Genomic DNA, 27,218 nt, shown 5'->3' on the forward strand with positions numbered 1-27,218 from the left:
CAAGCCCCGGCAAAAACCCGGCTTGAAAAACCCGGGATATTGCCGGGGCAACAGTATGAAAGCGGTATTATTGATAGTTACAAACATCCCTCTCTGACATGCATTCAGCCTGTGATAAGCTCAGCAAAGTCCGCTGCCACACCTAATAATGTCCTCTTTTGGCTTAAGCAACTTTATACATTAGCTAGGCACTTGAATGCTACCTGTACATGTATGACCTGCCAGAGGCTGGCAGGAAGTGAGGTCATTAGCTATGCATGCTGGGAAGTTCCTGTTCTCTGTTCTGCATTCTAGTTATGTGTGTCATGCTGAATAAACAGGTTGGTCCTGATTCATCAAAGCATGTATCTGACAATTTTGTGCGTATTGTCTGCAAAATCACTGTGCATGCCCATAACCGGGAGTACATCCGTGAACGCAGCCCTGTCCGCTGCATCTGCAATCGCAAAGGACATATCACACACCAGACACTCAGGCCCTATTACTTACCCCTTTGCTGTCTTTTTAAACTGTCCCTGTGGTCCGAAGGCTCTGCTGGTCTCAAATCTCTCTACAGGATGCTGCACAGTCTGTCTCCACTCCAAGAATCCCTCCAAAACATTTGCGCTGCCATCTTGTATTCAGTCACCTGCTCTCCCTCAGCCAGAGTACTGTTTCAGCTTAGCTGACTGCAGCTTCCAAGCAGGGGACAGCAGTCTCCACTCCAGGGTTTTCTCCAAAACTGTTCCTGGGTGCTGCCATCTTGGATCTAGTCACCTGATCCCTCTTAGCCAAAGTGCTGCTTCAGCCCAGCTGACCGCAGTCTCCAATAATAACAGTTAGTATAAAAGGGACTTCCTGGACCCTTAACCTGTTGCCAATGCAACGTTGATTCTTCAGGCGCCAACCTGGTTCCCAGCAGTCTGCAGTCTTCCCAGTTATTACCGCTCAGAAAGTGCAGTCTGCAATTCGGTCCCAGTCCGACCCAGCAATCTGGTTCCAGTCTGGCCCAGCAATCCGGTTCCAGTCCGCTCCAGCAGCCAGCTCCAGCTGTCTGGTTCCAGCAATCCTGTACAGCATTCTGGTTCCAGTCCAGCATTCCAGTTCCAGTCTGGTCTCCTTTGCTAAATCTGACCACCGTCTTGCTATTCTTCACTACTTCCCAGTCTCCATTGCCATTCATATTCTCTAGTTTCTTGAACTCATGGCAGCCACTATCTGTACCAATCCTTTCTCTTCCATGCAAAGGAACCTAATCAAGCCACCCCTTTTTGCACATAGATACCAGCTCTGCTCCAGAAACACAGCGCAGCCCAGGTACAGACAGATCCTCAGGCGTGACAGGATACTTACTATAACCTACGATTTTGGGGAGTGAATGAGGCAGGGAAGGGGCGTTTTTCTGTAGTCAATGTACAGTAAGGGCGTGCTAAACTTAAGCGAATGCAGCCACATCCGAGTCAAGCTCTGAGAGCCTCAAAGTTACTTGTTTTTCTGCCGTATCGGGGTAAGGCGGAGTTCGCCAGCATTCCGGCAGTGTACTGACGGTTCCAGGTGAGGAACGTTAGACCCGGCGGCGCTCTGCCGGCAAGGGGGGTCCTGCTAGTGACTATTGGGTGGCCCTCACTACTAGAGAGTAGAGGGTTTGGGCGAGAATGTTATATGTCCCGAACTCCGGTAGTCCCGTGTCCCTGGTCAGATGGTCAGAGCAAAATGGGGTGTCGTCCGGCGGAGCAGAGTGAGTCATTTGTTCCTAGACGTCGCTCCGGACAGTCCCTTCCCTCCCCCCCTTGTGTAGGATATGTGTCTCTTTGTTCTCCTGCATACAGGGACACACACACCCCGCCGATCGGAGGGAACCTCCTACGACCGACGAGGACACCGTCCATAGCGGCACTCGGATCAGGTGAGAACCTTTCTCCACAGAGAAGGTGATCCTCCGGGAAGGTACCCCGGGGTAGCACCCCCACAACACAGTTGAAGTATTTATTTAAAAATGAACATTATACTTTGCGGTTTTTGCTACAATAACACCCCTGTCCCTTGTAAGTTTGGACTATTTAGGATTGGTTTGGGCTTGTTTTTCACTTAGCGGTTGCTTTTCATTTCGGAGTTGGCAGCCTCCCTGGTCTTGATGAATCAGGCCCCGTATGTTTCACTCCTAAGAATCACGCCAGTCTTTCTACGCCCATATCTCCACTACCCCCCAACAAACCACCTATCCAAATAATATAATTCATGTTACAGCTTGTCCCACAAGTGGCGCCTTTTTCTAATTTCCCCCAGACTGTGAAATCCAGACTCCCATTAATGTTATATGCTCCTGGTACGGTTATCCTCCCTCAGAAACTTATATATAATAGTGAATGCAGCCGAGTAAGAAATGATTTAAGTCTAGCTGAGGCTCAGCATCACCGGCTACACGTCACATATACCACGTGTGTACTACGGTAACCGGGCAGCGCGCGCCGTACGAACCAGCAACTGTGGTCCCTCGCGCTCCGGTATGCGATCAAACAGACCACGCCCACCTCACTCTCGGCGCTACCTCTGGATAACGAGGCACCGCCCACTGTGCTGCAAGTCCACAGTCACACAGCTGGTTGTCATGGTGATTCATCACTGTTTATCCGTTGAGGCACCGCCCCGGTAGCTGCCCATGGTCCGCTCCAGTCCCAGTTGCAGGGGACTGAGCCGCGGGTGTGCTCCTGTCTGTACGTCTGTGTGGTAGCTAGAAACTCCCTTCACTCCACCGGCACCTTGAGGCACGAAACCCACAGCTGGACCCCACAGGTAATATCTGCAGGTCCCCCATAGGGCGGGCTAGTACCGGCATAACCAATGAGTAGCTCTCCAGCTGCTGTGGTACTACAAGTCTCAGCATGGCAGGACGTGGTGGGACTTTTAGTTTCACAACAACCGAATGGCCACTTTGTTCAGCATCACTAGATGATGTACTGACATCTTCAGGTTACTGAATGGGGCTGTGATTTATTATTCTCATTAAGGGGATCTCTCTGTGTACATGTACAATTACATTATAATGTATAATCCTACACATGTAGTAACTTTCATTAAACAAACAAGCAATATAGCACTACTTAATGGCATTGCAGTGCCATTACTTTCTAATTTAAAAGAGCTAGCAACTTCTAAGTCAATAGAACAGGGCATAAAACTACAATACCAGAACCTCAAATTACTTTTCAAGTGGTTACTCTTATTGAACTAGTTCTATCGTATACCTTATAGGTGACATTTGATTTTATGTCATATAAACTCTAGTCATTTGTAATTTAACAAGATATAACATTATTCTTCCTGCAAACTATGTTAGCAGTGACACTTCATTTGAACAAATAATACATTTACCTTACCAAAATAAGCCACCCTTGATTTGGGAAACGCTATTCTAGAATATATGCAGTTTGAGGTGAGCAGACTGCAGGATAGGGTCTAACTGAAGAGCATGTTACTTAAAACATCCTCAAGAGAAGGAAAGACATGAATGTCCCATTAGCTGGCTGACAGACAGAACTATACAATTAACCCAATATACATGTTATTTAGAATGGTAAAAATACTGTAAATAATAAGGGTGTTTTTCTTACTATATATTAAATTGTTCTTCTTAATAGCCATAATAATAAAATGCCAAACTCATGTTGCATCTAATTTACCAGATTTAGTTGGGATAGATTCTTACTTTTCTTTCTTTCTCCTTTGAATTCACTGCATTATGTGCCCAAAATGAGGTACAGGTTGATTTTCATGGACTAATGAAATCTAAAGTCACAGTGGTGTACCAGTTTTGTGTTAAAAAATATGTTTCAACCAGTGGTGGAAGTGAGGGTCTATACCAGTGTTGGCTAACCCGTGACTCTCCAGGTGTTGTGAAACTACAAGTCCCAGCATGCTTTGCCAATATATAGCAGCTTATTGCTGGGACTTGTAGTTTCACAACACCTGCAGTGTCACAGGTTAGCCAACACTGGTCTATACGGTGATATGACATACGGCCACTTCTCCTACTGCCTTTATTGTAAAGCTATCATATTTCATTCACTTACATTCCCATTACATTTTCCGTACTGTCACGTCCAAATTTCCTTTTCAACCACTTGTTTCAACATTTTTGTAAAATGGGCCTTTTGACTCTGTGTCATGTTTGTTGTATTGTTTAGTATTACTCCATAAAAGACCTTTGTTCCATATACTAAATATCGGCAGTCAGTATGACTGTCTACAGCTCAGAAGATGCTTGCTGTATTGTTAATGTAGGATTAACATGTTGAAAAGGTTACATAAGTGCTACATACAAATTAAATAGCTATAGAGAGGTGCTACATAAATATTAAGTAGCTGTAGAGGGCAATCAAGATGAAAGGAAAACAGAGCTCAGATGTGAACATGTACAACAGTACATATTTTATTTGGTATTTATGCAATTATTGGTGTCCGTGAACAATCAAATCTCTGATGATTTGTGACAATCAAAGTGTTATAGGACACAGGTTTGCAGGTTTGTTAGAGATTCCGTAATTCTCAGAGATTATTTCACTGTATGCATTGAAAACACATTCTGTAGTTTCCTACTTGCCCCTGTAAACGTCCCTATTTTTCATAATAGACAAACTATATCAGTGATGGCTAACCTGTCACCCTCCAGGTGTTGTAAAACTACAAGTCCCAGCATGCTCTGCCAGCTATCAGCTAGTTATCTACTGGCAGAGTATGCTGGGGCTTGTAGTTTCACAACACATGGAGTGTCACAGGTTAGCCATCACCGAACTATATTGCAGTTCTTATTAATCTGCATTTAGAACGCAAGAGGGGACCTGCCAAACTGGCCAAACAGTGCTTCATAGTATGGGGTCTATCTATCATTGGTGGCTATTTAACATACCAGAGCTGCTTGGTGATCCCCTGCGAAAATTCCCTCCTAAACGTTATTGAAAAACCCTTCCCTGGCAGCCTAATGCTGTAGAGAAAAGAGGAAGTGATAAATCACTGCCATAGTGTAGCATAGTGATGGGACCTGGCGAGGGATCCAGCAAAGCCTCTCTAGCGGCAGTGGACCCTAGTAGAGAGGTAAGTACTGCCATCCTGAGATGCTTGATGAGCTGCTCCCAGTCGCAGTCCACACAGGATGTCGTTAATCAGCAGTAAATAGGTTAAGGTCAGAGAAATCCCAGATTTCTGCTGCATTAACCCTTTGCAGTTAGCTATGATATCCAATGTCCGAAGAAAAAAGCTGTTTTCTCCAGATTTAGGGCTGAACAATGTTAACACTGTGACCTCCACTCCATAGTAAATATAAAGATTTAGATACAATTCTTCTTTAACTTCTATGTTTCTTTTAAGGCTTTTCATTTAACGCACCTAGGGGCATATTCAATTGTTTACTTTTTCCGCCGCGGAAAAAGTAAACAGGTTATTATGGTAATTCTACTCAGATTTCAGCTCGCAGCTCCCTGAGCCGCGAGCTGAAATCCAGCGAGAAAACTACCGTAATACCGGTACTTACGCACACTATTACCGTGACGGTAATAGTGCGCATTTTCGCCAACAATTAAATATGCCCCCTAGAATTCTTGTGTTGAATTCAGTCTAGCATTGTGATACAATGTGTCCTGAGATGCTGGTTCAAAATCATAATCAGGATCATGTGTCACATGTGCTTTGATTCAGGTACTCAGTAGTAAGGTGTTACTGTGGAAATGGTGTCCACTGTGAAAACAGATTGAGGCATTTTCAGCATGCTAGGATGTTAAGGGGCTCATTTATCTATACCCGGCAATAGGAAACATTTTCTATCTTCTCTCGCCACAATTTAACAATAAATATTTGCCAGGGCAGCTGAGTGATACCCAGGTCCCTAGCAATACTGGCTTGCAGCGGTAAGGCTGAACTTAGTACTTTGCCAGGCCAGTGTGGGTTCTATCAGTTCTACTCTCGATAAAAAAAAAAGGAAAAAAAAAAAAAAGGGAAAAAAAAGATTTTTATTCCATATATTTAAATTAAAAAAAATATGCTTTATTCAAATAATAAAGCATTTTTCTTGTGCCGAGACGATGCTATTATCATAGTGTATTTGTATGGGGCCCCTTTGCACAGATAAGACACACATGGGAACAGTAAGTATAACAATGGGTGCAGATAAGCAGAATAATAAATCCATGGATGCAACAGAACAAATCGCCAGCATACAGAAAGACATTCGAGGAAGACAAAGATGGTGATAACGATAGGACGACAGCGGTGTCCATGGTAAATAGCCTTCACCAGAGACCCCAGGGAAAGCTACCACTGGTGATCGTTTTCACCGATCCGTGGTCTTTGGTAAATAGGTAGAAGCCCTAAACCTGTCAAAAACTCTTGAGAAATGCATTTTCTGCCTTTGTTAAATAGACCCCAAGAGTTAAAGGAATTAGTTAGAAGTATAATTTTATCTATAGGATTTGTAAAATTGCAGTTTTGAGTAGTTGACTTTGATATATTTGTTTTGATCAACTGAAAGATCCATGTGATGTATTAAGTAAAATAAAATAGTGGTTTATTGCTTTTGTTTCCTTGCCCAACCAGTTTGCAGTTTGCAATTTAGCTGTAATATCCACAACCTCATACTGACTTGAGTGAATGTTCCTTAGCAATAGTGTTGTCCTACTAACAGATTACCCAGCATGACTCCTTCAGGATGGAGCAATTGTTCTCAGTCCTTGCTTTTACCAGCAGTAAGTGGATATTGCTTGTCTGTAGTTGGTATTTGCATTTAATTGGCTACTTTATACTGCTCATGTAACATCATACTAAAGATAGTCTAATTAACCCCTCACACATTCACACTCCTGCAACTTAGTGGTTTGATGTTTTTGCAGCAAATTAATTTCATAAAAATAATATTTTGATAAATGTTGATTTATGATTATATATTATTTTCAAAATAAGTCACTTTCAGTACTGTATTTATTATGAGAACATGAGTCATCATAAACAAATTCAAGGCAGCTACTGTGACCAAAATAGCAGCATAATGCAGTAAAAGCTACAATTATAATTTCTACCATCGCTGCCAGACCCTCAAGCCTGCCATCTATATGTAAGTCCATATTCTTGAAGCAACTCCTAACTGCTTGGTTTATATAGGTTTTGATCAAATGTCGTTCTTTTAAAAATATAGATAGATTAGTGGCATCACTAATTCATAGCTGTCAACATTTTAAAATAGTTTAGCTGCCGAGCTGGTGAATCTAAGCACATTACACCATCCCCATCATGTTATGTTTTCTCAATTGCATATAGCATTCTTTTTTACATTTTTTCCTTTTTTACATTTTAAGTACTCTTCTTCAATAAATATAACTTCATAATGCTGAGTAAAATAGATGATAATAATTGCATTTAAGAGGCAGAAAAAGAGGAATGTTATTGTGCATTTGGTCGTAATTGAAAAAGATGTTTCCAAAAATTTGGGGGTGATTCAATTGATGGCGATGTGATGTGCGGACATCGCACCCCCCACATTGCCAGCAATAACGGTAGAAAAAGAGACTCATTTTCCCCATAGAGGTGCAATGAAAAATGAACAAAGATTTCTGTCAAATCTCCACCACAAAGTGTCTCACAGACATTCCAGAGACATTTCCCAGCTAATTGAATTTCCCCCTTGGAGATGGAAAATTAGGGACAGTAGGATTAGTGTGCTAATTCACCCATATATTTTTTTGTGTTAAGATTCATTAACCACTTGACATAATTGTAAGATGGTGTCATTTTACTATCAACAGACCTACACTTAAAGGATTACACGTCCTATAGATTTATGTCCTAATAAGTACCATATACATTCATGTGATGTAATCCACAGCAACCAAGCATTAGGCATGTGTTTGATTCTGGTTAAAGCAATTGTCTGATTGGTGGCTGTGGAGTATATTACATCTGTGAAAGACTTATGAACCCCTATTAGCAATACAACTATGCAGCTTAGCCTATTAAAACCAGCAGGGCACGCAGATACAGTACACCCCAGGGAGGGAGTGGAGCACACTAGCTCCTGCCCCTCCCTAGAGCCCAGGGGTCTGCTTCGTGCAGCCGTTTCCCCAGGTCTCTATGGTTAGTTTCACAGTTCTGGCTGAAAACTGGGACCGTGTGATGTTTTAGTGGGGGTTGTGAGCAGAAGGACCAGAAACATTGCGGATTATCGTTGTTACCCTCACTCACACCCCATTCTGCAGGTGCTTCACAGTGGCTGTCACCCTTACATACCTCCCAACTGTCCCTCTTAGAAAGGAAAGTTGAGGTTTTTTTTACCCAAATACCCTGTTCCTCTTTACTTCTTACCTATAATTTTTCCCTGATCTATGCATGCATTTTTTTAATCTTTGGCATCCAAAAAGTATGTTTGTCTCTTACATTTATACTAACAACCACTTAGTCAATTATTTTAATGTTTTGTTGTGTCTGTAGCTATGAGTATTAAATTGCCTCTCCACCTCCCCTTTCTAGTGTAGCTTATTTTAAGAGAGACACTATCTATATTTACCTTATCACTGCTATCCAGCACTGACCACTAACGCTGCAGGCTGTACACTCCCCCGAGCCCTGACTTTAAGCAGCTACGCCTTTGATTAAGTTTCAGATTCTGGCTTTCCCATACTCCCCTGACATCTATAACTGATTATAAACTGCTATACTATGACAGCACATTCTAATATGTAAAATACTATAATGAGCAATAACATTATAACACATAACACAACATAGGTGTCAGGGGAGCTTAGGAAAGTCGAATCCCCAAAGCCCTCTTAAAGGCTTATAACAGTTCACAGCAGTCAGCATTCAGTGATAAGAATCAGTGCCGTATAGTAAGTATGTTTAGTGTATACTATTAAAATAAGCTGCTCTAGAAAGAGGGGGTTGGATAAGTAAAATAAACTTTTTAAGATGTTATCTATGATAATGTGCATCAGAAAATCTGCCACAGTGCTTTTGCACATCTACGAATACAAGTACCTTTTTTTATAACACGTCATACACCTATATTGATAACATGTTATAGACACCACTTTTACTCAGTCTTGGACACCACTTACCTACACAGTAATTTAAAGGTATATCCCTCTCATTACAGAACGAGGGGCTGCTTATTAGACAGCCCCCTTACCCACATTATGCACACAATTCATTGGTGGGGGTCACCTCTGGAAGTTTTACAGGTATTGCTGCTGGACTAAATAAGTTTAAATACCCCCCTGCACCTCTAACACTAAATTGTATTCCCTAAAAAATGAAATACTTTGCAAAGCAGATGCATTGTTTACAAAATATAACTATAACTGTGAGGGTATATGTATCAGGGAATAGGCTCATATGGAGAAAACTATGAATGCACAGAGGAAGGCATCAGACCTGCTAACGAGAGCGGTGAGCTGTCCAGTGGCAGAACTACCTCCGTTGTAGGGGGTATACTGGCTTCGGGGCTCGATGACGAGGCGGGGTGTAATACAAACCACCTGGAGGAAACCCACGCAACCACAGGAAGAATATATAAACTCCACATGGATAAGGCCATAATTGGGAATTGAACTCATGACCCCAGTACAGAGGTGTACAGTATATGGACCAATATACATTTAATATAGAGAGAATAGGCATAGTATAGAATTAGAAGTATCAGATTGTTATACAGATTGCTGTGGTGCATAGATTACAATGTGATAAACAAATATATAGATTGCAGCGTTATGTAAGGTGTATGAAAGTAAATATAGAGTGCAGAGCTATATAGATAGAGCTATAGAGAGAGCTCTTGAAGTTGCTGTGATGGAAGCAGGAAAAATGGGCAAACGTAAGGATCTGAGCGACTATAGCAAGAGCCAAATTGTGATAGGTAGATGACTGGGTCAGAACATCTCCAAAACGGCAGTGTAACGAATTCAGAGGTAGGATTCCTTGTGTCCTTGTGTTAACCTAAATTGGCGCTGGCTGACCAAGAGTGCAGAGTCTAACGGATTCCCTGGTTTTCACCAAAAACCGCAGCAAGGCAGGAAGGGCTTAGCTGTGGAGAACCTGCAGGTCGCAGTCCCCTGATCTGCCACTAGCTATAACACACAATACTAGATACAGTAGGAGAGGAAAGAAGCAACTGATAGCAATCAGAGAAACTGAGTCTGAATTGGTACATGAATGGCCAATAAGTAATAGGTACTGGTGGCAGGTAGAGTGTCAGTCAAGTCGGGGTCTGGTACACAGGTGGACAATGAGGTACAGAGTCAGATGGATAGTCAGAGTCTATTACACAGGATGGCAATGCAGTAGCAGAATCAGGAGGCAGAAAGAGTGTCAGGACGGAGCCAGGGTCTGGTACACAAGCAGTCAGTGAACAGGATAGCAACTTGGGGAGTGAGAGCACAAGAACCGAACAAGGACCAGGAGTCAGACAAGCTGAGACGCTTGTTGCTCTGACACTTCTACAGTCTCAGAGTCAGCTTTATATACTCTACAGATAGACTTTGCTGCCTCTCAGAACGAACATGTGGCTGCCCGTACGAGGAAGTGCTGAGTTCTACACAGTGGCAGAGGAAATCAGTAGCACAGGAGTGTGGAGCAAGTAAGTTTGTGACAGACAGATCTTGTGGGGTGTTCCCACTATGCAGTGATTAGTACCTATCAAAAATTGTCCAGGAAAGGAACCGGTCATGGTGCCCAAGTCTCATGATGCGCATGGGGAGTGAAAGCTAGCCTGTCTGGTCCAATCCCACAAAAGAGCTACTATATCACAAATTGCTGAAAAGGTTATTGCTGGCTATGATAGAAAGGTGTCAGAGGTCTTGTAGAGTCTATGCTTTGATGGGTCACAGCTGTTTTGACGGCACGAGGGGGTCCTGCACAATATTAGGCAGGTGGATTTAATATTATGGCTTCTCTGTGTATATATATATATATATACATATATATTAGTACATAATACACTAGGCTGCAGAGCTGCTAAGAGATGTGTTAATGAATGCACTTTGAACGTACTTGAAGTGACCATAAAGTACATTGTATGTTTTTAGCTAGAATTGTTTTCAACACCCATATGTACAATCCTTATGATTGGACAGAAAATAAATGTGTCCTATTTTAATAACCATATCTTAATTACCATTTTATCCTGACTGCAAGCAAATTATTTGTCAGGTTTGTTGCTATGATATCAAGTGATAGCCAAAGCCATTCACTTATATAGACAATATTCCCCAATACAATGTAGCTGTTGAAAACAATAAAATGGTACAGATGTAACTAAATGCATTACTTCCAACGTGACCCATTTTATCCATGTTTGCTCATACTTTTCCCACATTCCATGTGCAGCATCGGTGGCTGAAAAAACATAATTGTACATCTATTGTTAAAGCTTATTAAAACAAAGGTATTAATATTTTAATTACTATTTTAAATGACAGTTTCACTTCTAGAGAGTGTTTCCCTCCTTGTTTTACTGACACAACTTGTATAGAAACAAGTAATCTCTTCCTTTAATCTTATTTGTACTGTTTATTGTTTTCTCTTAGTAAGACATTGCTAAGTTTGTGTGACGAACGTCCTGTAACACCATAGGATTTCTTATACAAAGGACATGCTGTAACAATATTGACTGTTTGGTTTATGAAATGAAAACATTTCTTTCCTCCCATTCAATAAAGAAATATTAACACTGAAAGATGAAAATGTTTCATATAGATGAAGTCAGTGCTGCCTAGGCTTGTCTGACATGGGTGCTTTTGAATGCTGCAATTTTGTAGTCTTGACTGAACTAAAGAACCAATATTAAATGAGGTGTACTGTTTAGAACATCCTCTTGTAAGGGAAGCCCCCATGTACCCAACCTGATAATAGCTGATGTGTAGTTTTGCAAGCATGAGGAGATAGCTGCAAGTTCCAGATTTATGTTGGCGGACTCAGACTTTAGCAGCTAAAGGCGTTTGCAATTAATGATTCATTCACTGCCCACATCTTCCTTCTCCAGCTGTTAGAATTTCAGGTATGGTTGAGTACTCCTGCTCTGAAATCTGGAATATGGCAGAATTCTTCAACGCTGAAAACAGTACAGACCAGGAGCTGAAAGGGACCCCCACAAAACTACATAAGGGAAGTTAGAGGAAACTAATAAGGTTGTATTGTCCTAAAGTAGACAAACCTTTAATATCAACAAAAGGAGTTCTTTACTTTTGGTGACCCACCATCATTACCTAGTGCTCTCTATTTAGTTTTTTAGTGTAGGTGTTGGAACTGTTGGAACTGAACCATTATCTGTGTGGATTTGCCACTCTGCTACATCTGACAACTTGGAAAAAAGAGTATTATCTGTGTGTCTGGGCAAGAGTTCAGACTGCCCAGCTTGAGGGTGTGTATTAAGTGCAGCATGGAAAGGAGCTGTAACCAAACAAGTCATGTGCCACATACACTGCACACAATCTGTCCTACCTGCTTAAACAGCTAAGACAGTCTCAGTCCACTAGTGCTGACTGCTGTTTACTACTCATGCTATCAGACACGACAAACTCACAATTCACTATCAGCAATTGTGTGATCCCTACTGAAGAGCCAAAGATCATGGGATCTAATCGGGTCAGCCAGTTTGACTACTTTCAACTGAATTGCTCCAGCATTGTAACAAGTGTTTGATCCAGTGGGCAGCATGGTGGCTTAGTGGTTAGCACTTCTGCCTCACAGCACTGGGGTCATGAGTTTAATTCCCGACCATGGGCTTATCTGTGTGGCGTTTGTACGTTCTTCCTGTGTTTGCGTGGATTTTCTCCCACACTCCAAAAACATACTGGTAGGTTAGTTGTCTATTAAATTGCCCTTAGACTCTCTCAGTCTGTGTGTGTTTTTTAGGGGATTTAGATTGTAAGCTCCAATGGGGCAGAGACTGATGTGAATGAGTTCTCTGTGCAGCGCTGCGGAATTAGTGGCGCTATATAAATAAATAGAGGATGATGATGATCCCAAAACAATAATTCAGTATTATCAAAATTGCTTTTGTAGGTGCAGGACAGAAAATGTGGGCAGCTGACAACCTCCTATCATTGTATGGGGGTGGATGTGGGCAGTCAATGGTCAACCACAAAGTACAAGGTGGTCATTGATGTTTCAACATCTGTACAGCTGCCCACTGAGTTCAATTGTGATTGCTGTTGCCATCTCTGTTTGGCTGCTGGACCTTCTTCACGCAACTGTCAGCATCCTGGACTTCATCATATCAGAGCTGCAGACACTGCCTACTCTATTAACCCCAGCCAGGGGTCGATAAAGTATCCTTCACCTCCTCCATTTCCCTGCACAATTTGGATCAATTGTTCCTTCCCACTCACTTATAATCTACCCTACCTAATAAACATTCATCCACATCTCTCCATTATGCACTTACTCAATTTACACTCTCTCTCTTTCTCCTATTCACTTTCACCACACTTCTCTCTAAACTCCTCCTCTCTCTCCATAACCCTATTTCTTCCTCCCCAGTTATTATTTACTCTTCACTACTTCCTGCCTCACTAGTCTGCACACATCAACTGTTTTGTTTCCTGCACCTACCACACTCATCAGCCTATATAAACAGAAATAAACTTCACAAACACAAATCATCCTCACATGTCCTCATTCACACCTTGCTCTTTCTCGTGGCTGCTAGTGACATCTCACCTAACCCTGGACCCTGTACAATCCCCATTATCTGCTCACACTTCTCTTTCCACCCAAAACTTTCCATGCACCACATACTTCCAAACCAGCCAACCTTATCCATATATATCCACTACCCTCTTTTCCCTTCTCCTGTGCACTACCGGATCTGTTTGTAAAAAAACTTGCATCTATTCATGTTCTATTCATTTCTAAATCCCTCAGCCTCCTTGCTATTTACCGAATCCTGGCTCATCTCCTCTGAGACTACATACCCTGCAGCTCTCTTCTGTGGGGATTCTCCCTCAGCCACACTCCTAGACCAGAAAACAGACAAGGTATTGGAGTAGCATTCTACTTTCTCCAAGTTGCACCTTCCAAGTCATACCCTCTAGACCCTCCCTCTCATTCTCTTCCTTTGATATCCACACTGTCTGTCTATTTTATCCTTTCTACCTTCATGTTGCTGTCACTCATCGCCCCCAGATCCAGTTTCCCAATTCCTTGACATCTTTGCGGCCTGGCTCATTTATTGACTATTCTTTTGCCTGCCTACTCTCATACTAGGCAATTTCAACATTCCCATTTATAATCCCACTGTCTCTCTGTCACTAAACCTTTTCACTTCCTCCTTTAGTCTCTCCCAGTGGATCTCATCTCCACCCATTGTGATGGACACTCCCTTGACCTCGTGTTTTCCCACTGCTGCTCCATCTCTAGTTTTCCAACTTAATCTTCCTGTGCTCAGACTACAACCTCCTTTCCTTCAGCCTCACCTTACTTCATGACCTCTCCCCTGCACCCAAATTCACGAGTACACAGTGACACCTAAGTACTCTTAATCCAATCCACTAATCATTTTCTCTAAAACAACTGCTCCTATAACTGCATTGTCCTGCCCTAATCAGGCTTCCTCTTTCTACCACAAAACACTCACTGCAGCCCTAAACAATGTAGGACGAACTGCCTCATATAGTCTCCAACAACCCAAACCCCAACCATGGCACACCAACCAGACCCTGTACCTGCAAAAGTGCTCCCACACTTCAGAGCGCCAGTGGAAGTAATCTTGTTCTGATTTCGATTTCTTCCACTATAAATTCATCCTTTTGTTTTAAAGCACTGGCCTTTCAATTGCCAAACAAGCATACTTCAAATGTATAATATCCACCTAGTCGTCTAACCTACGTAACCTCTTTGCCACCTTCAACAAACTTCTCTGCCCACCTCCCCCTCCTTCCTTCCTCACAGCCCATGATTTTTCCACCTATCTTAAAGACAAAATCAACACCATTTGACAAAATATTTCAGTATTGCTGCTGGACCCACCTTCACCTTTGCTGCTTCACCTTCATTTTCTTCATTAACTGAAGACAAAGTCTGTACGCTCATCTCATCATCTCACATTATAACCTATCCCCTTGACCCTATTCCCTACCAACTTTTCCGCTCCCTCTCACCAACTGCATGCCCACTTCTAACTCTCCTCTTTAACCTGTCTCTCTCCACTGGCACATTTGCATCATTCTTTAAACATCCACTTATCTTGACAGTTCTAAAGAAACACTCTTTCATTCCAGCCTCTCTCTCCAACTATTTCTCGCTTCTCCTTTGTCTCCAAACTACTCGAGCAATTGGTGTACAACAGCTTGTCTCACTTTCTCTCCTTTGTATCCATTCTCGACTCTCTGCAATCAGGCCTCCGCCACCCAACATTCCACTGAAACTATTCTTACAAAAGTTATCAATGATCTACTTATTACAAAGTCTAAGGGTCATTTCTCCATACTCAGTCTCCTGGACCTCTCTGCTGTTTTGACACTGTTCATCATCATCTTCTCCTACACACCCTTCACTCCATTGGCCTTCATTACACAGTTCTTTGCGGAACTTTCACAGTTCTTTCCTGGTTCACTCCCTACCTATCAAATAGCGCCTTTAGTGTTTCTACCTCTGGCATATCCTCCCCTTCACACCCATTAACTGTTTTTTACTGTACACCTCTTTTGCTCATTTGACCTCCAGTATCACCGCTGTGCTGATGACACCCAATCTCTATCTCTATCTCTTTCCCTAACCTCTCCCCTTCTGGACTATCTCATGTAACCAATTGTCTTTCTGCTATCTCCACATGGATGTCCCAGCGCTACCTAAAGTGCAACATTCAAAACAGAACTAATCATCTTCTCTCCTCCCAGAACCATCACCTCCCCTCAAATCTCCCTCACTGTCAATGACACCACAATTTGCTCAGTCTCCCAAACTCGCAGCCTTGGTGTTGACTCTATCCTCTGCTTTATTCCTCACATCCAGACTCTCTCCCAGTCCAGTCAACTTCACATTAAAAACATTGCCAGAATACGCCCTTGTCTTAAACAGCATGCTACCAAAAGTCTTATCCATTCTCTCATCTTCTGCTGTCTTGACTACTGCAGCTTCCTGCTATTTTGGCATTCCCGACACCTATGTATCCCTCCTTCAATCCACCGTAAATGCTGCTGCAAAACTTATCTCTCTCACCACTGCACATTTGCTGCACCACTTTGCAAATCCCTAAATTGACTCCCTCCCAGAATCCAATTCAAATTACTCACCCTTACCTACAAAGCCGTCAACAACACCACCCCTTCATATAATCTCATATAAAAATACTCTTCCTCTCGCCCTCTTAGATCTATCTCCGACCTGCGTCTTGTTTTGTCTCTGGTAACCACCTCTCCCAACTTCAAAATGTCTGCTGTGCCGTTACCCACTTATGGAATTCCCTACCACACTCGATCAGGCTTTCCCACAGCCTTCAAATATTTAGACAACTCTCTGAAAACCCACCTTTTTTCAGAGCTTCCCTTATCCCCAGTGGTGCTACTTACACCTAATTGTCCCAATCTCCAATTTGAGCTACTCTCGCTCCTTTTGTTCCTGCTGTGCCCTTTTCCACTTAGAATGTAAGCTTTCTAATAAACAGGGCCCTCCATACCCTTTGTTTTTTTTGTCTGCATTTATTATCTCTACCTTGTATGTCCCTACTGTGCTGCGCTGTGAAGCACTGTGGCGCCTTACAAATCTACAATAGCAATAATAGTATAATTATGCCTTTCTTGGGTTGCGTACATACTCTTTAGTAGTGCTGACCCCAGATCACAGGTTGCTTACCTCTGCCCTTCAGAAGTAATGCTCTAAAGCAGTCCTTGGTCCTTATTTAACTTGTCAGCCATATTTACAGTTGCCTAGAGCGCCAATGTTTAAGGGCACCTAAAACACTGAATGACTGACATATTGTGACTCATCCAGTGTCTTCATTGCCCTTGCAGTGCTCCCAAATGGAGCTGAAATGAAGAAGAAGCAGATGGCTTCTTACCTGTGATGTTCCATATCTGTGATGGGCTGGGTGTGTGACACTTGGTTATGATGTCACAGGCAAGCACCACATTCCCACTCCGAGGAGCATAGAATGCCACACCCACGTACTAAGGTAAGAAGCAGCGGCTGGAGGCGCAACGCCTGAAAGGGGAGAGGTGCTACAGAGCTACCGCTGGCCCTTGGTAGGATGATGTCTAAATTGATCTATATTTTGGATATTTAGAGACTGACCAAACAGATTAGTTACCCCTTCTACAGTCCTCTCAGCGAGCTGGAGATGAAGTTAACTAGTCAGTGAACACCAGTATAGATTATAAATACACCACTTGCTGCTTTCTTGAGCAAATAGCAGGAGCACAGGATCTCCATTGGACACAGGTAACCCACAATTTATTATTAATATACAGTATGTTGAAGTTTTTTTTGGTACTCTGAAGACAAAATAAGACAATTAAAAATGGTTGAAAGTGTCTTGTACACCTCTATTAAAATGACATTCCTAATATGTATTTTCGGATTAAAAAGTTAAACTTTGCAGAGAATTGGCTTCATTTGCACTTTGAGATGTTTGTGTAAATTGGTTAACTTATTTCTCTTTACTTATTAATGTCCTCTGCAAGCTTTCTAGAGCAGAAGAAGAGAGTATGTTTTTTATCCTGATTGCTGCCACACCATAATACCCTTTGGTGTCTCACAAAATTAAAAATGTATACGCTATGACATTTATGGGCCTTAAATTTGAGTTGAAATCCCAATCACAGCTGTGACTGGCGCTGGCGCTGCAATTGAAATATCCATGTCAGAATGAACTATAAATCCTTGTGACCTGACAGCAGGTATAAATCAGCTTTGCGTTAATGTTTTCCTGCATGGAATTTGCATCACATCCAAGCTGATGTAGCAGGTGAGCTACTTCTAGTGCACTCTTATTATGGACAGCATTTCTAAAAATATGGTAGGACCATTGAAGCAAAATGAGAAATGGATGTTTCAGTTTTTAATAAAACAAAAAAAAAGACCTTACCTAAAATGTATGTAATTTATTTATAAAAATACAAGCGTACTAAGCCAAAATGATTAAACAATGTAAAAAAACTTGTACAGCCATTTCTGCCATTGCTGAAGCACTTAATAATAGGACAATGTGATTTGTTGGCTTTTCCAGATCAAGACTTATGGACTGATTTAATATATGTTCAAAATCCCTATTGCCAACACAAACAGTTATACTTGGCACCTGGTATGGTTTTGCATATTCGATTTAGCACCAGATATTGCTCTGCAGATTAGATTAGATTTGGCACCAAATATGGCTCTACATATTTAACCTGTCACCAGATATGACTCATCTTTGTGTATTTGCCAACATGACTCCGCACATTACCCTTTGTACCAGGTAGGTTTAAACGTTTTATACTTGGTTCCAGATATAGCTCAGCATATTTTCCTTGGTACCAGAAATGGTTTATCTTAATCTAGATTTTAGACACATTTGTCAATACTATCTTCAGAGTCTGTTTTGCTTGCTCTTTACTAAACCGGATGGAACCAGATAGCTGTTGTGCAGCATATGCAGCCAATTCAACAAAGTAATGTCCTTGAGGCAGACTTTTTTTATGTATCACCAGGTGTCTTAGAAAAAAAAAAGTGGGATTATTTGTGAAACAGGATCTGCATATATGTATAACTGTCAATTGGTCTTTGCAATATGACTGTCATTTAGTCACCTATCTAGAATTTAAGATGTTGTAGAATAGTGGCACACATTGCTCAAATGTGGTAAAATAGGGGCACACATTGCTCATATGTGGTAAAATAGCTGCACACATTGCTCATGTGTGGTAAAATACTGGCACACATTGCTCATATGTGGCAAGATAGTTCCACACATTGCTCATGTGTGGTAAAATGATGGCACACATTGCTCATATGTGGTAAAATAGGTGCACACATTGCTCATGTACGATAAATTAGTGGTACCCATTGCTCATGTGTAGTAAAATAGCTGCACACATTGCTCATGAGTGGTAAAATAATGGCACGCATTGCTTATGTGTGGTAAAACAGTGGCACACATTGCTCATGTGTGGTAAAATGTAGGCACCCATTGCTCATGTGTGATAACTACTCCCTGACCAACATTGTTGTGTGACAGGATCATTTAGCCTATGAGTCACTTTTACCTTTGCAGCCTGGCTGGGCCAAAATGCCAAATGTACACTTAGCATTAGCCTCATGTGTCAAACTCCCATTGTCCCACAGATTGTAAGCTTGCGAGCAGGGCCTTCTCACCTCTTTGTCTGTTTTACCCAGTTTGTTTATTAGTTTACTATGTTTGTCCCCAGTTGTAAAGCGCTACGGAATATGATGGCGCTATATAAATAAATGATGATGATAAAACAGTGGCACACATTGCTCATGTGTGGTGAAATAGTGGCACCCATTGCTTATATGTGGTAAAATTTAGGCACCCATTGCTCATGTGTGATAAAATAGGGGCACACATTGCTTATATGTGGTAAAATTTAGGCACCCATTGCTCATGTGTGATAAAATAGGGGCACACATTGCTTATGTGTTGTAAAATAATGGCACGCATTGCTTATGCATGGTATAATAGGGGCACACATTGCTCATATGTGGTAAAATAGTGGTACCCATTGATCGTGTATAGTGACTATGTTTCTGTGTAGAAGTAATATCACAGTTATTGTACATTATTAGTAATGTTATTTGCTTTTGGTTGAGGCCAGGAACAAAGCACACAAAATCTATTAGCCTAATGCAAATAAACGCAATTGTTTCGATTGTTTCAACCATGGTACAGTATTTGTTTCTATGAGGTAGTATTAATTATGTGATTCTATGTTGTAGGCATTTGGATTATTTGCTGATCTCTGAAATGCTAAACATTGAAAGTTGTATTGATTCGGACACTTCAAGTCATTCATTGGCCGAGCAGATGTCACATCTTAGAACCACAGACTCCATTGTGCGCACTTCAACCTGTCTAACCGAAAAGGTGAACTATCCTGATCAGATATTCATCAACGCAGCTAAAATCTTCCAGGGTATTCATCGGAAGAAACCTCCAGATAGAATGCTGGTGAACTATGGTGGTGACCTTGGGTTATCTTCACCAGACATTAAGGATGAAAAATCTCAGCGCTGGTCTTATGAATTGGCTTTCAGTGCTCTGAAATGTAAGTATAACAAGGATGTCTGCACATATCTTGGTATTGTGGGTGAAAGAGTTCTCATGTTTTAGGAAAGCTTTTGGCACAGAATATACTCTACCGTATATCAGTGACATAACTAGAAATGAATGGACGCCATAGATCCCATAACAAATGTAAAAAGGGATCCCTACTTTTCCAAGCAACACAATTACATTTGTAAGGTTAAACCCACCCATGAACATCTGCTCCGGACCAAACATTGAAATTTGTCCCAATGCAGCACTATAAAGGTATTCAAACTACAAAATATGCGGGTGTGCAAAGATGCATGTAATTGGCTGCCTCAAAGTAGAAGGCTTACAACATTCCTTTATTCCTTTATAAACCAATTATATTATTATTAGTATTAACCTATATTTATATAGTATCAACATATCACACAGTGCTTTGCAGGGAATGTTTAGCCATTCACATCAGTCCATGCCCCAATGGAGCTTACAGTCTAAATTTTCTACCACACATAGCATTGACCTACAAGCATGTTTTTTGGACTGTGGGAGGAACCCACGCAAACAAAGAGAACATACAAACTCCACACAGATAATGCCCCATATTATCTCATATTATCTGGCTAGAGGTAACATTTTATATGTATTGTCCTTTTTTGATTGGTGATTTTTTTTTTTAATTGTGTATGTGAAATATGTAAAGACAAGCTCATATGACTTACAGCATAATTTAATATATGCATTTTTGAGTATATAGGCCTGATTCAGATTCAGATGTAAGTCAGTTTGCGTAGCGTATCTTGCAGGAAAAAGCTCTGCGAATGCTCAGAAACAGACCTTACGCCAATGAATGCAATTGCATGTACTTCATGTCCGAAAGCAAATGACACTTACAACTGCTTGAAGGGCGGAATAGGAGAGGGAAGGGGCAGGTGAACATAGGTCATATACAGTAAGGGAGTGCTGATACAGATGCAGCCGCTTCAATTCCTGGGTTTCTCATAAGTGTGCCTGGTTACAGCTGTATCATTTGCAGCAGCTACAGGGCAGGAGTCAGCCGACTGATAGTGATGACCGACACAGTATAGTCTTTGTATTACAAACTACACATATGCGTGCCACTAGCTAGCACAGAGCATGTGTCTGCCAGGAAGATTGACTATATAAATGCATTGTGTGTACAGTATGCATCAAAAGCATCTTGATGAATGTATTTAATGTAAGAAAAAAAATCAAAAAAATTATTTTTTGAAATCCATATTTTTACTAATGATTATACTGTTGAAAGAGTTGTTCATTTATTTTATCATGTAAAAAAAATGTATGTGTTCTGATGTGAACTTTTAGTAAATAGACGCTTGTGCGTATACTGCAGTCTTGTTTGTAGCTACATACGGCAAGTAAGGTTTAGGCAGAGCTTACACCCAGATTCAAATGGAAACAGATCTTGAGATACGTTTGGATCTGAATGTGGTCGAAACTGCGCACAAATTCCGTACTCTTTTTTTTTTTTAATATGCAAGTTGCTTCTGAACATGAATCATGTTACTAAATATTCATTTACATGATTGTTGAATTGGATTTTAGCACTGTGATTTAGTACAGGGCAGTGTTTTCATCCCAGTAAAGGGATTACTGTTTGTGAAATATGTTATATCCCTGTGGATGTTTGTAGGTTGATATATGTGTGGCAGTCAGGGCCGGACTGGCCATCTGGCAGTTCTGGCAAATGCCAGAAGGGCCGCTGGCCAGTTGGGCCAGTGCAGGGATCGGCGAATTGGGCAGTCATTTCAATCTGTTATATTCTATCTGCCATGCCAAGTTCCGGCATGGCAGATAGCAGTCTATGCGCCCGAGCTAATGGGGACGGCCCTAGCCTATTGGTGGCCGGCCCCAACATTGACTGACATCCTGATGGCTGGCTCCTCCCCAGTACCCAGCCACCTCACTACCTGTTCCGCGCTCCGCTCCCCCCCCCAGAGACGGATTAAGGGGAGCCCCGGGGGAATGTGAATCGCGGTTCCCATACCCGGAAGCGCCGATGAGCACTTTACACTCACCACAGTGTCCAGCTCACACTCTTTTGCTGGAGGACACCGGAGCACTGCCACCTGCCCTGCAGCCCCAGGAAAACAAACAAGGTGAGATGACACTTAACTTTCACACTCTGGAGACCGCTTACTATGACCAGGTTCAAGTTGTCCTCTTAAAAGACTCAAAACCTTTGGAGAAATCATTGTTTGCTGCAATCTTTATGATTGGATTCTATTTATTCTCCTTGGACACTTGTTTATATGGTAAGACTGGTTACAATAGCTTTAATTTTGGACATTGCTGCTAGGAATATTTATAAGCCCTCATTGAACCTATTTTATGCATTATTTATTTATTTATTTGTCTAATTCCTATATTAATTCTATTTTTCTCACTCTTTTTTAAAAATCGGTTTTATTGAGCAAATTTAATGTATTGTGTGTTATTTATCAGTATTAAAATGAAATTAATTTAACGCCAGTTAGTCTCCTTGAATGATATTTCCTGCATTAAATCAAGTGTGCTATCAACAATTAATTCCAAATTCAATAAACACAAATATCTTTGGAAATTGATGAGGATCCAGGTTTAGTTGAATCACACACTTAAAAATCTACACACTGCAGGCATTATTCCATTCGCATCCAAAATTCCTAAAATCGATAAGGTATAAGCCTAGAACCTTAACCTTCACCCACTGAATTTCAATATACATGTATATATACATACCTACCTTCAGATCTAATTACAGCGACTAACAAAATCAATGACGCCTAACTGTATTGTGTACATATATCCATTATTAACGTACGACAGCATGTGTGAATAAAGCGAGCTCCAGTAGCAGGCTATAGCGCCACATGGAAGAAGGTCGGGGAAGGGGGTTGGGTTGGGAAGCTTTGAAGGGGCTTTTAATTTAATGCGGGTGGAGGCGTGAACTATTAATTTAATGATAGGGTAAGGGTGGGGGGATAATCTTATAATGATGGGTGGGAGCTTTAAATTTATTGGTTCACTATTTAATTTAATAGTGGTACCTATTAATTTAAGATGGGGTGATTAAACCTTCAATTTAAACTGGGGTGATATGGGGTCTATTAATTGAATGTGGGGCTGTTGAGTTCTATTTATTAAATGTGACTAGGAATTGTTTAATGGCAATGATGGTTTGAGGGAAATATGTATATTTGTTAAAAGTAAATGTTATTTATTTATTGCCAGGTGGGGGGGTCTCTACTGTAATTTGGGTGGGAGGTAGGCTATTAATTTAATGGTGGACTGTAGGTCAGAACTAATTATTTAATGGTAGGTGCTATTAATTTATTTGTGGGGTGATTATTTAATTTAATAGTGGGGCATGTTAATTTAAAGTGAGGTAACAGGACCTTTAATTTAATACTGGGGTGGTTTGTGGCTATTAATTTAATGTAGGACTGAGTTTGGGGAGGAGAGCTATTTATTAAATGTGTATATGAATTATTTAAGGCTGGGGACAGTCGTGGGAAAGTGTTATATTTGTTAAATGCAAATGTTATTAGTTTATTGCTGGGGCTGTTTGGAGGGAGGGAAATAGGTTTATTTATTAAATGTGTATACTATTAATTTAATTTTGGAGCTGGTTGGAGTGAAGTAGATCTATTTATCAATTGTGAATAAAATTATTTTAATGTTGGCGGGAGGGAATCTACATTGTTAAACGTGGGTGCTATTTAACACTAGATGTCGTTGGGGTTTTAAAAATTACATGTACGCATTTTTTTTCCAAATAGGGCATCCAACATTCCAAGATCCAGACAAGCAGAAACTAAAGAAACCAGCAGCTGTAGGTAGTGAAAGTGACAAGAACAGGTAGAAGTGAGCAGGACAGTCTGCCAACTGTCCTGAATCAGTTGGGGGAGTCACGAATTTGGGTGACTGTCTCTCTTAATCAGGATTTGGTCTGACTGCAAGGACAGTTGGGAGGTATGTCCCACTTTACACTATACTGCTCGTGAAAGGGGTGCTGCCTGCACCTAACAGTAATGCACACAGTTTTGCCTATGTATTTGTCTAAAATGTGTCTAATAGTCATATTACATTATAAGAGCCTCCCCTGTCTTAAGTGCCCCAGGCTTCCCAGAGCCTTAATCCAGCTCTGGTTAGGGGAAGGGAACTGATAGTTGCTCCAAGTCCCCGCACAGGACACAGCCTGCAGAGCAAGCCGAGGAGCTATAAGTATCACAAGATTTGGAAAGCTTGTGAGATAAGAACTTTCCTGCTCACGCTACAGGAAGTTCCCACCCTGATGAATGTCAGCAGCATCAGAAGCATAGATAAGTACAGTGGGCTGGGGTGGGGTGGCGGGATGTGCCTGGGAGGGCATGATAAATGTAATGTTTTATTTTAATGTATGTTTCAACGCCCCATGTTGACCACGCACCCAACACAATGTGGCTACGCCCTTGGCGCCGTACACAATTTATTTTCTACTCATCAACAGAGGTGGGCCTGTATGCTTTAAATGCCAGGGCTGATTTTTAGTCCCAGTCCAGCCCTGGTGGCAGTGCATACTGGCCAGTGTGTCAGCTTGCCTGATGGCAAATGGGCCCTGTGGGCCCCCTTAAGCATTAGACAAGCGTTCCTAAACTCTGCGCCGCGGCTCCCTGGGGTGCCACGGCGATCTCACAGGGGTGCGGCGGGCAGGGACTGCCACCCCCTGTTTGTACGCCGGCCAGACAAAAAAAAAACAACTTACATATACAGCACCCAGCAGCCAGATGCCCTCCTCTCACCTCCTCTCCTTCCTGCTCCGTATTCACTGACTGTTGGGCGAGGCGTCATCACACGCATCATTTTCAGTGATGAGCCAGAAAAAAAGAAGACCAAAAAAAGCACAGAAGAAAACAGATGATAGAAGGGAAAGTAAAAGGTAAGAAAATGAACAGAGAAGAAACAAGGCAGTGTAAAACAAGGAAAACTTTTTTTTTTTTGAAGGGGCATACGGTGAAATAGACAAGGGGCACGTGGTGAAATAGACAAGGGGCACGTGGTGAAATAGACAAGGGGCACGTGGTGAAATAGACAAGGGGCACATGGTGAAATAGACAAGGGGCACGTGGTGAAATAGACAAGGGGCACATGGTGAAATAGACAAGGGGCACATGGTGAAATAGAGAAGGGGCACATGGTGAAATAGAGAAGGGGCACATGGTGAAATAGAGAAGGGGCACATGGAGAAATAGAGAAGGGGCACATGGAGAAATAAACAAGGGGCACGTGGTGAAATAGACAAGGGGCACGTGGTGAAATAGACAAGGGGCACATGGTGAAATAGACAAGGGGCACGTGGTGAAATAGACAAGGGGCACATGGTGAAATAGACAAGGGGCACATGGTGAAATAGAGAAGGGGCACATGGTGAAATAGAGAAGGGGCACATGGTGAAATAGAGAAGGGGCACATGGAGAAATAGAGAAGGGGCACATGGAGAAATAAACAAGGGGCACATGGTAAAATAGAAAAAGAGCACATGATGAAATAGACAAGGTGCACAGAGTGAAATAGACAAGGGGCACATGGTGAAATAGACAAGGGGCACATGGTGAAATAGACAAGGGGCACATGGTGAAATAGACAAGGTGCACAGAGTGCTATAGACAAGGGGCACATGGTGAAATAGACAAGGTGCACAGAGTGCTATAGACAAGGGGCACAGAGTGAAATAAACAAGGAGCACAGAGTGCTATAGACAAGGGGCACATGGTGAAATAAGCAAGGGGCACTGAGTGAAAAAGACAAGGGGCACATGGTGAAATAGAGAAGGGGCACATGGTGAAATAGAGAAGGGGCACATGGAGAAATAAACAAGGGGCACATGGTGAAATAGACAAGGGGCACATGGTTAAATAGACAAGGGGCACATGGTGAAATAGACAAGGAGCACAGAGTGCTATAGACAAGGGGCACAGAGTGAAATAAACAAGGAGCACAGAGTGCTATAGACAAGGGGCACATGGTGAAATAAGCAAGGGGCACTGAGTGAAAAAGACAAGGGGCACTGAGTGAAATAGACAAGGGGCACTGAGTGAAATAGACAAGTGGCACTGAGTGAAATAAACAAGGGGCACTGAGTGAAATAAACAAGGGGCACAGAGTGAAATAGACAAGGGGCATATGGTGAAATAGACAAGAGGCACATGGTGAAATAGACAAGGTGCACAGAGTGCTATAGACAAGGGGCATATGGTGAAATAGACAAGGGGCATATGGTGAAATAGACAAGGGGCACATGTTGAAATAGACAAGGGGCACATGGTGAAATAGACAAGGGGCACAGAGTGAAATAGACAAGGGGCACATGGTGAAATAGAAAAGGGGCACAGAGTGCTATAGACAAGGGGCACATGGTGAAATAAGCAAGGGGCACATGGTGAAATAGACAAGGGGCGCAGAGTGAAATAGACAAGGGGCGCAGAGTGAAATAGACAAGGGGCACAGAGTCAAATAAACAAGGGGCACAGAGTGAAATAGACAAGGGGCACAGAGTGAAATAGACAAGGGGCACTGAGTGAAATAGACAAGGGGCACTGAGTGAAATAGACAAGGGGCACTGAGTGAAATAGACAAGGGGCACTGAGTGAAATAAACAAGGGGCACTGAGTGAAATAGACAAGGGGCACTGAGTGAAATAGACAAGGGGCACTGAGTGAAATAAACAAGGGGCACAGAGTGAAATAGACAAGGGGCATATGGTGAAATAGACAAGGGGCACATGGTGAAATAGACAAGGGGCACATGGTTAAATAGACAAGGGGCACATGGTGAAATAGACAAGGGTCACATGGTGAAATAGACAAGGGGCACAGAGTGAAATAGACAAGGGGCACAGAGTGAAATAGACAAGGGGCACAGAGTGAAATAGACAAGGGGCACATGGTGAAATAGAAAAGGGGCACAGAGTGAAATAGACAAGGGGCACATGGTGAAATAGAAAAGGGGCACAGAG

General features: G+C 42.0%; 1 protein-coding gene across 2 annotated transcripts in view; it reads left to right on the forward strand.

The window, feature by feature from the left end:
* Nucleotides 1–2,515: 2,515 nt before the first annotated feature.
* NSUN7 (NOP2/Sun RNA methyltransferase family member 7) overlaps nt 2,516–27,218 on the forward strand; it is an 81,965-nt gene continuing 57,262 nt past the window's right edge. The window contains exons 1-2 of one of the 2 annotated variants that reach the window (XM_075194897.1): nt 2,516–2,772; nt 19,888–20,216. In XM_075194897.1, the coding sequence (XP_075050998.1) occupies nt 19,916–20,216 (301 nt within the window). In that variant the 5' untranslated portion in view covers nt 2,516–2,772; nt 19,888–19,915. Of the gene's footprint in view, nt 2,773–19,887; nt 20,217–27,218 lie in introns of those variants that run through there. The other variant, XM_075194904.1, reaches the window with a different exon arrangement.

The sequence above is a fragment of the Mixophyes fleayi genome, chromosome 1 (genome assembly GCF_038048845.1).
Source record: "Mixophyes fleayi isolate aMixFle1 chromosome 1, aMixFle1.hap1, whole genome shotgun sequence".
NCBI lineage: Eukaryota > Metazoa > Chordata > Amphibia > Anura > Limnodynastidae > Mixophyes > Mixophyes fleayi.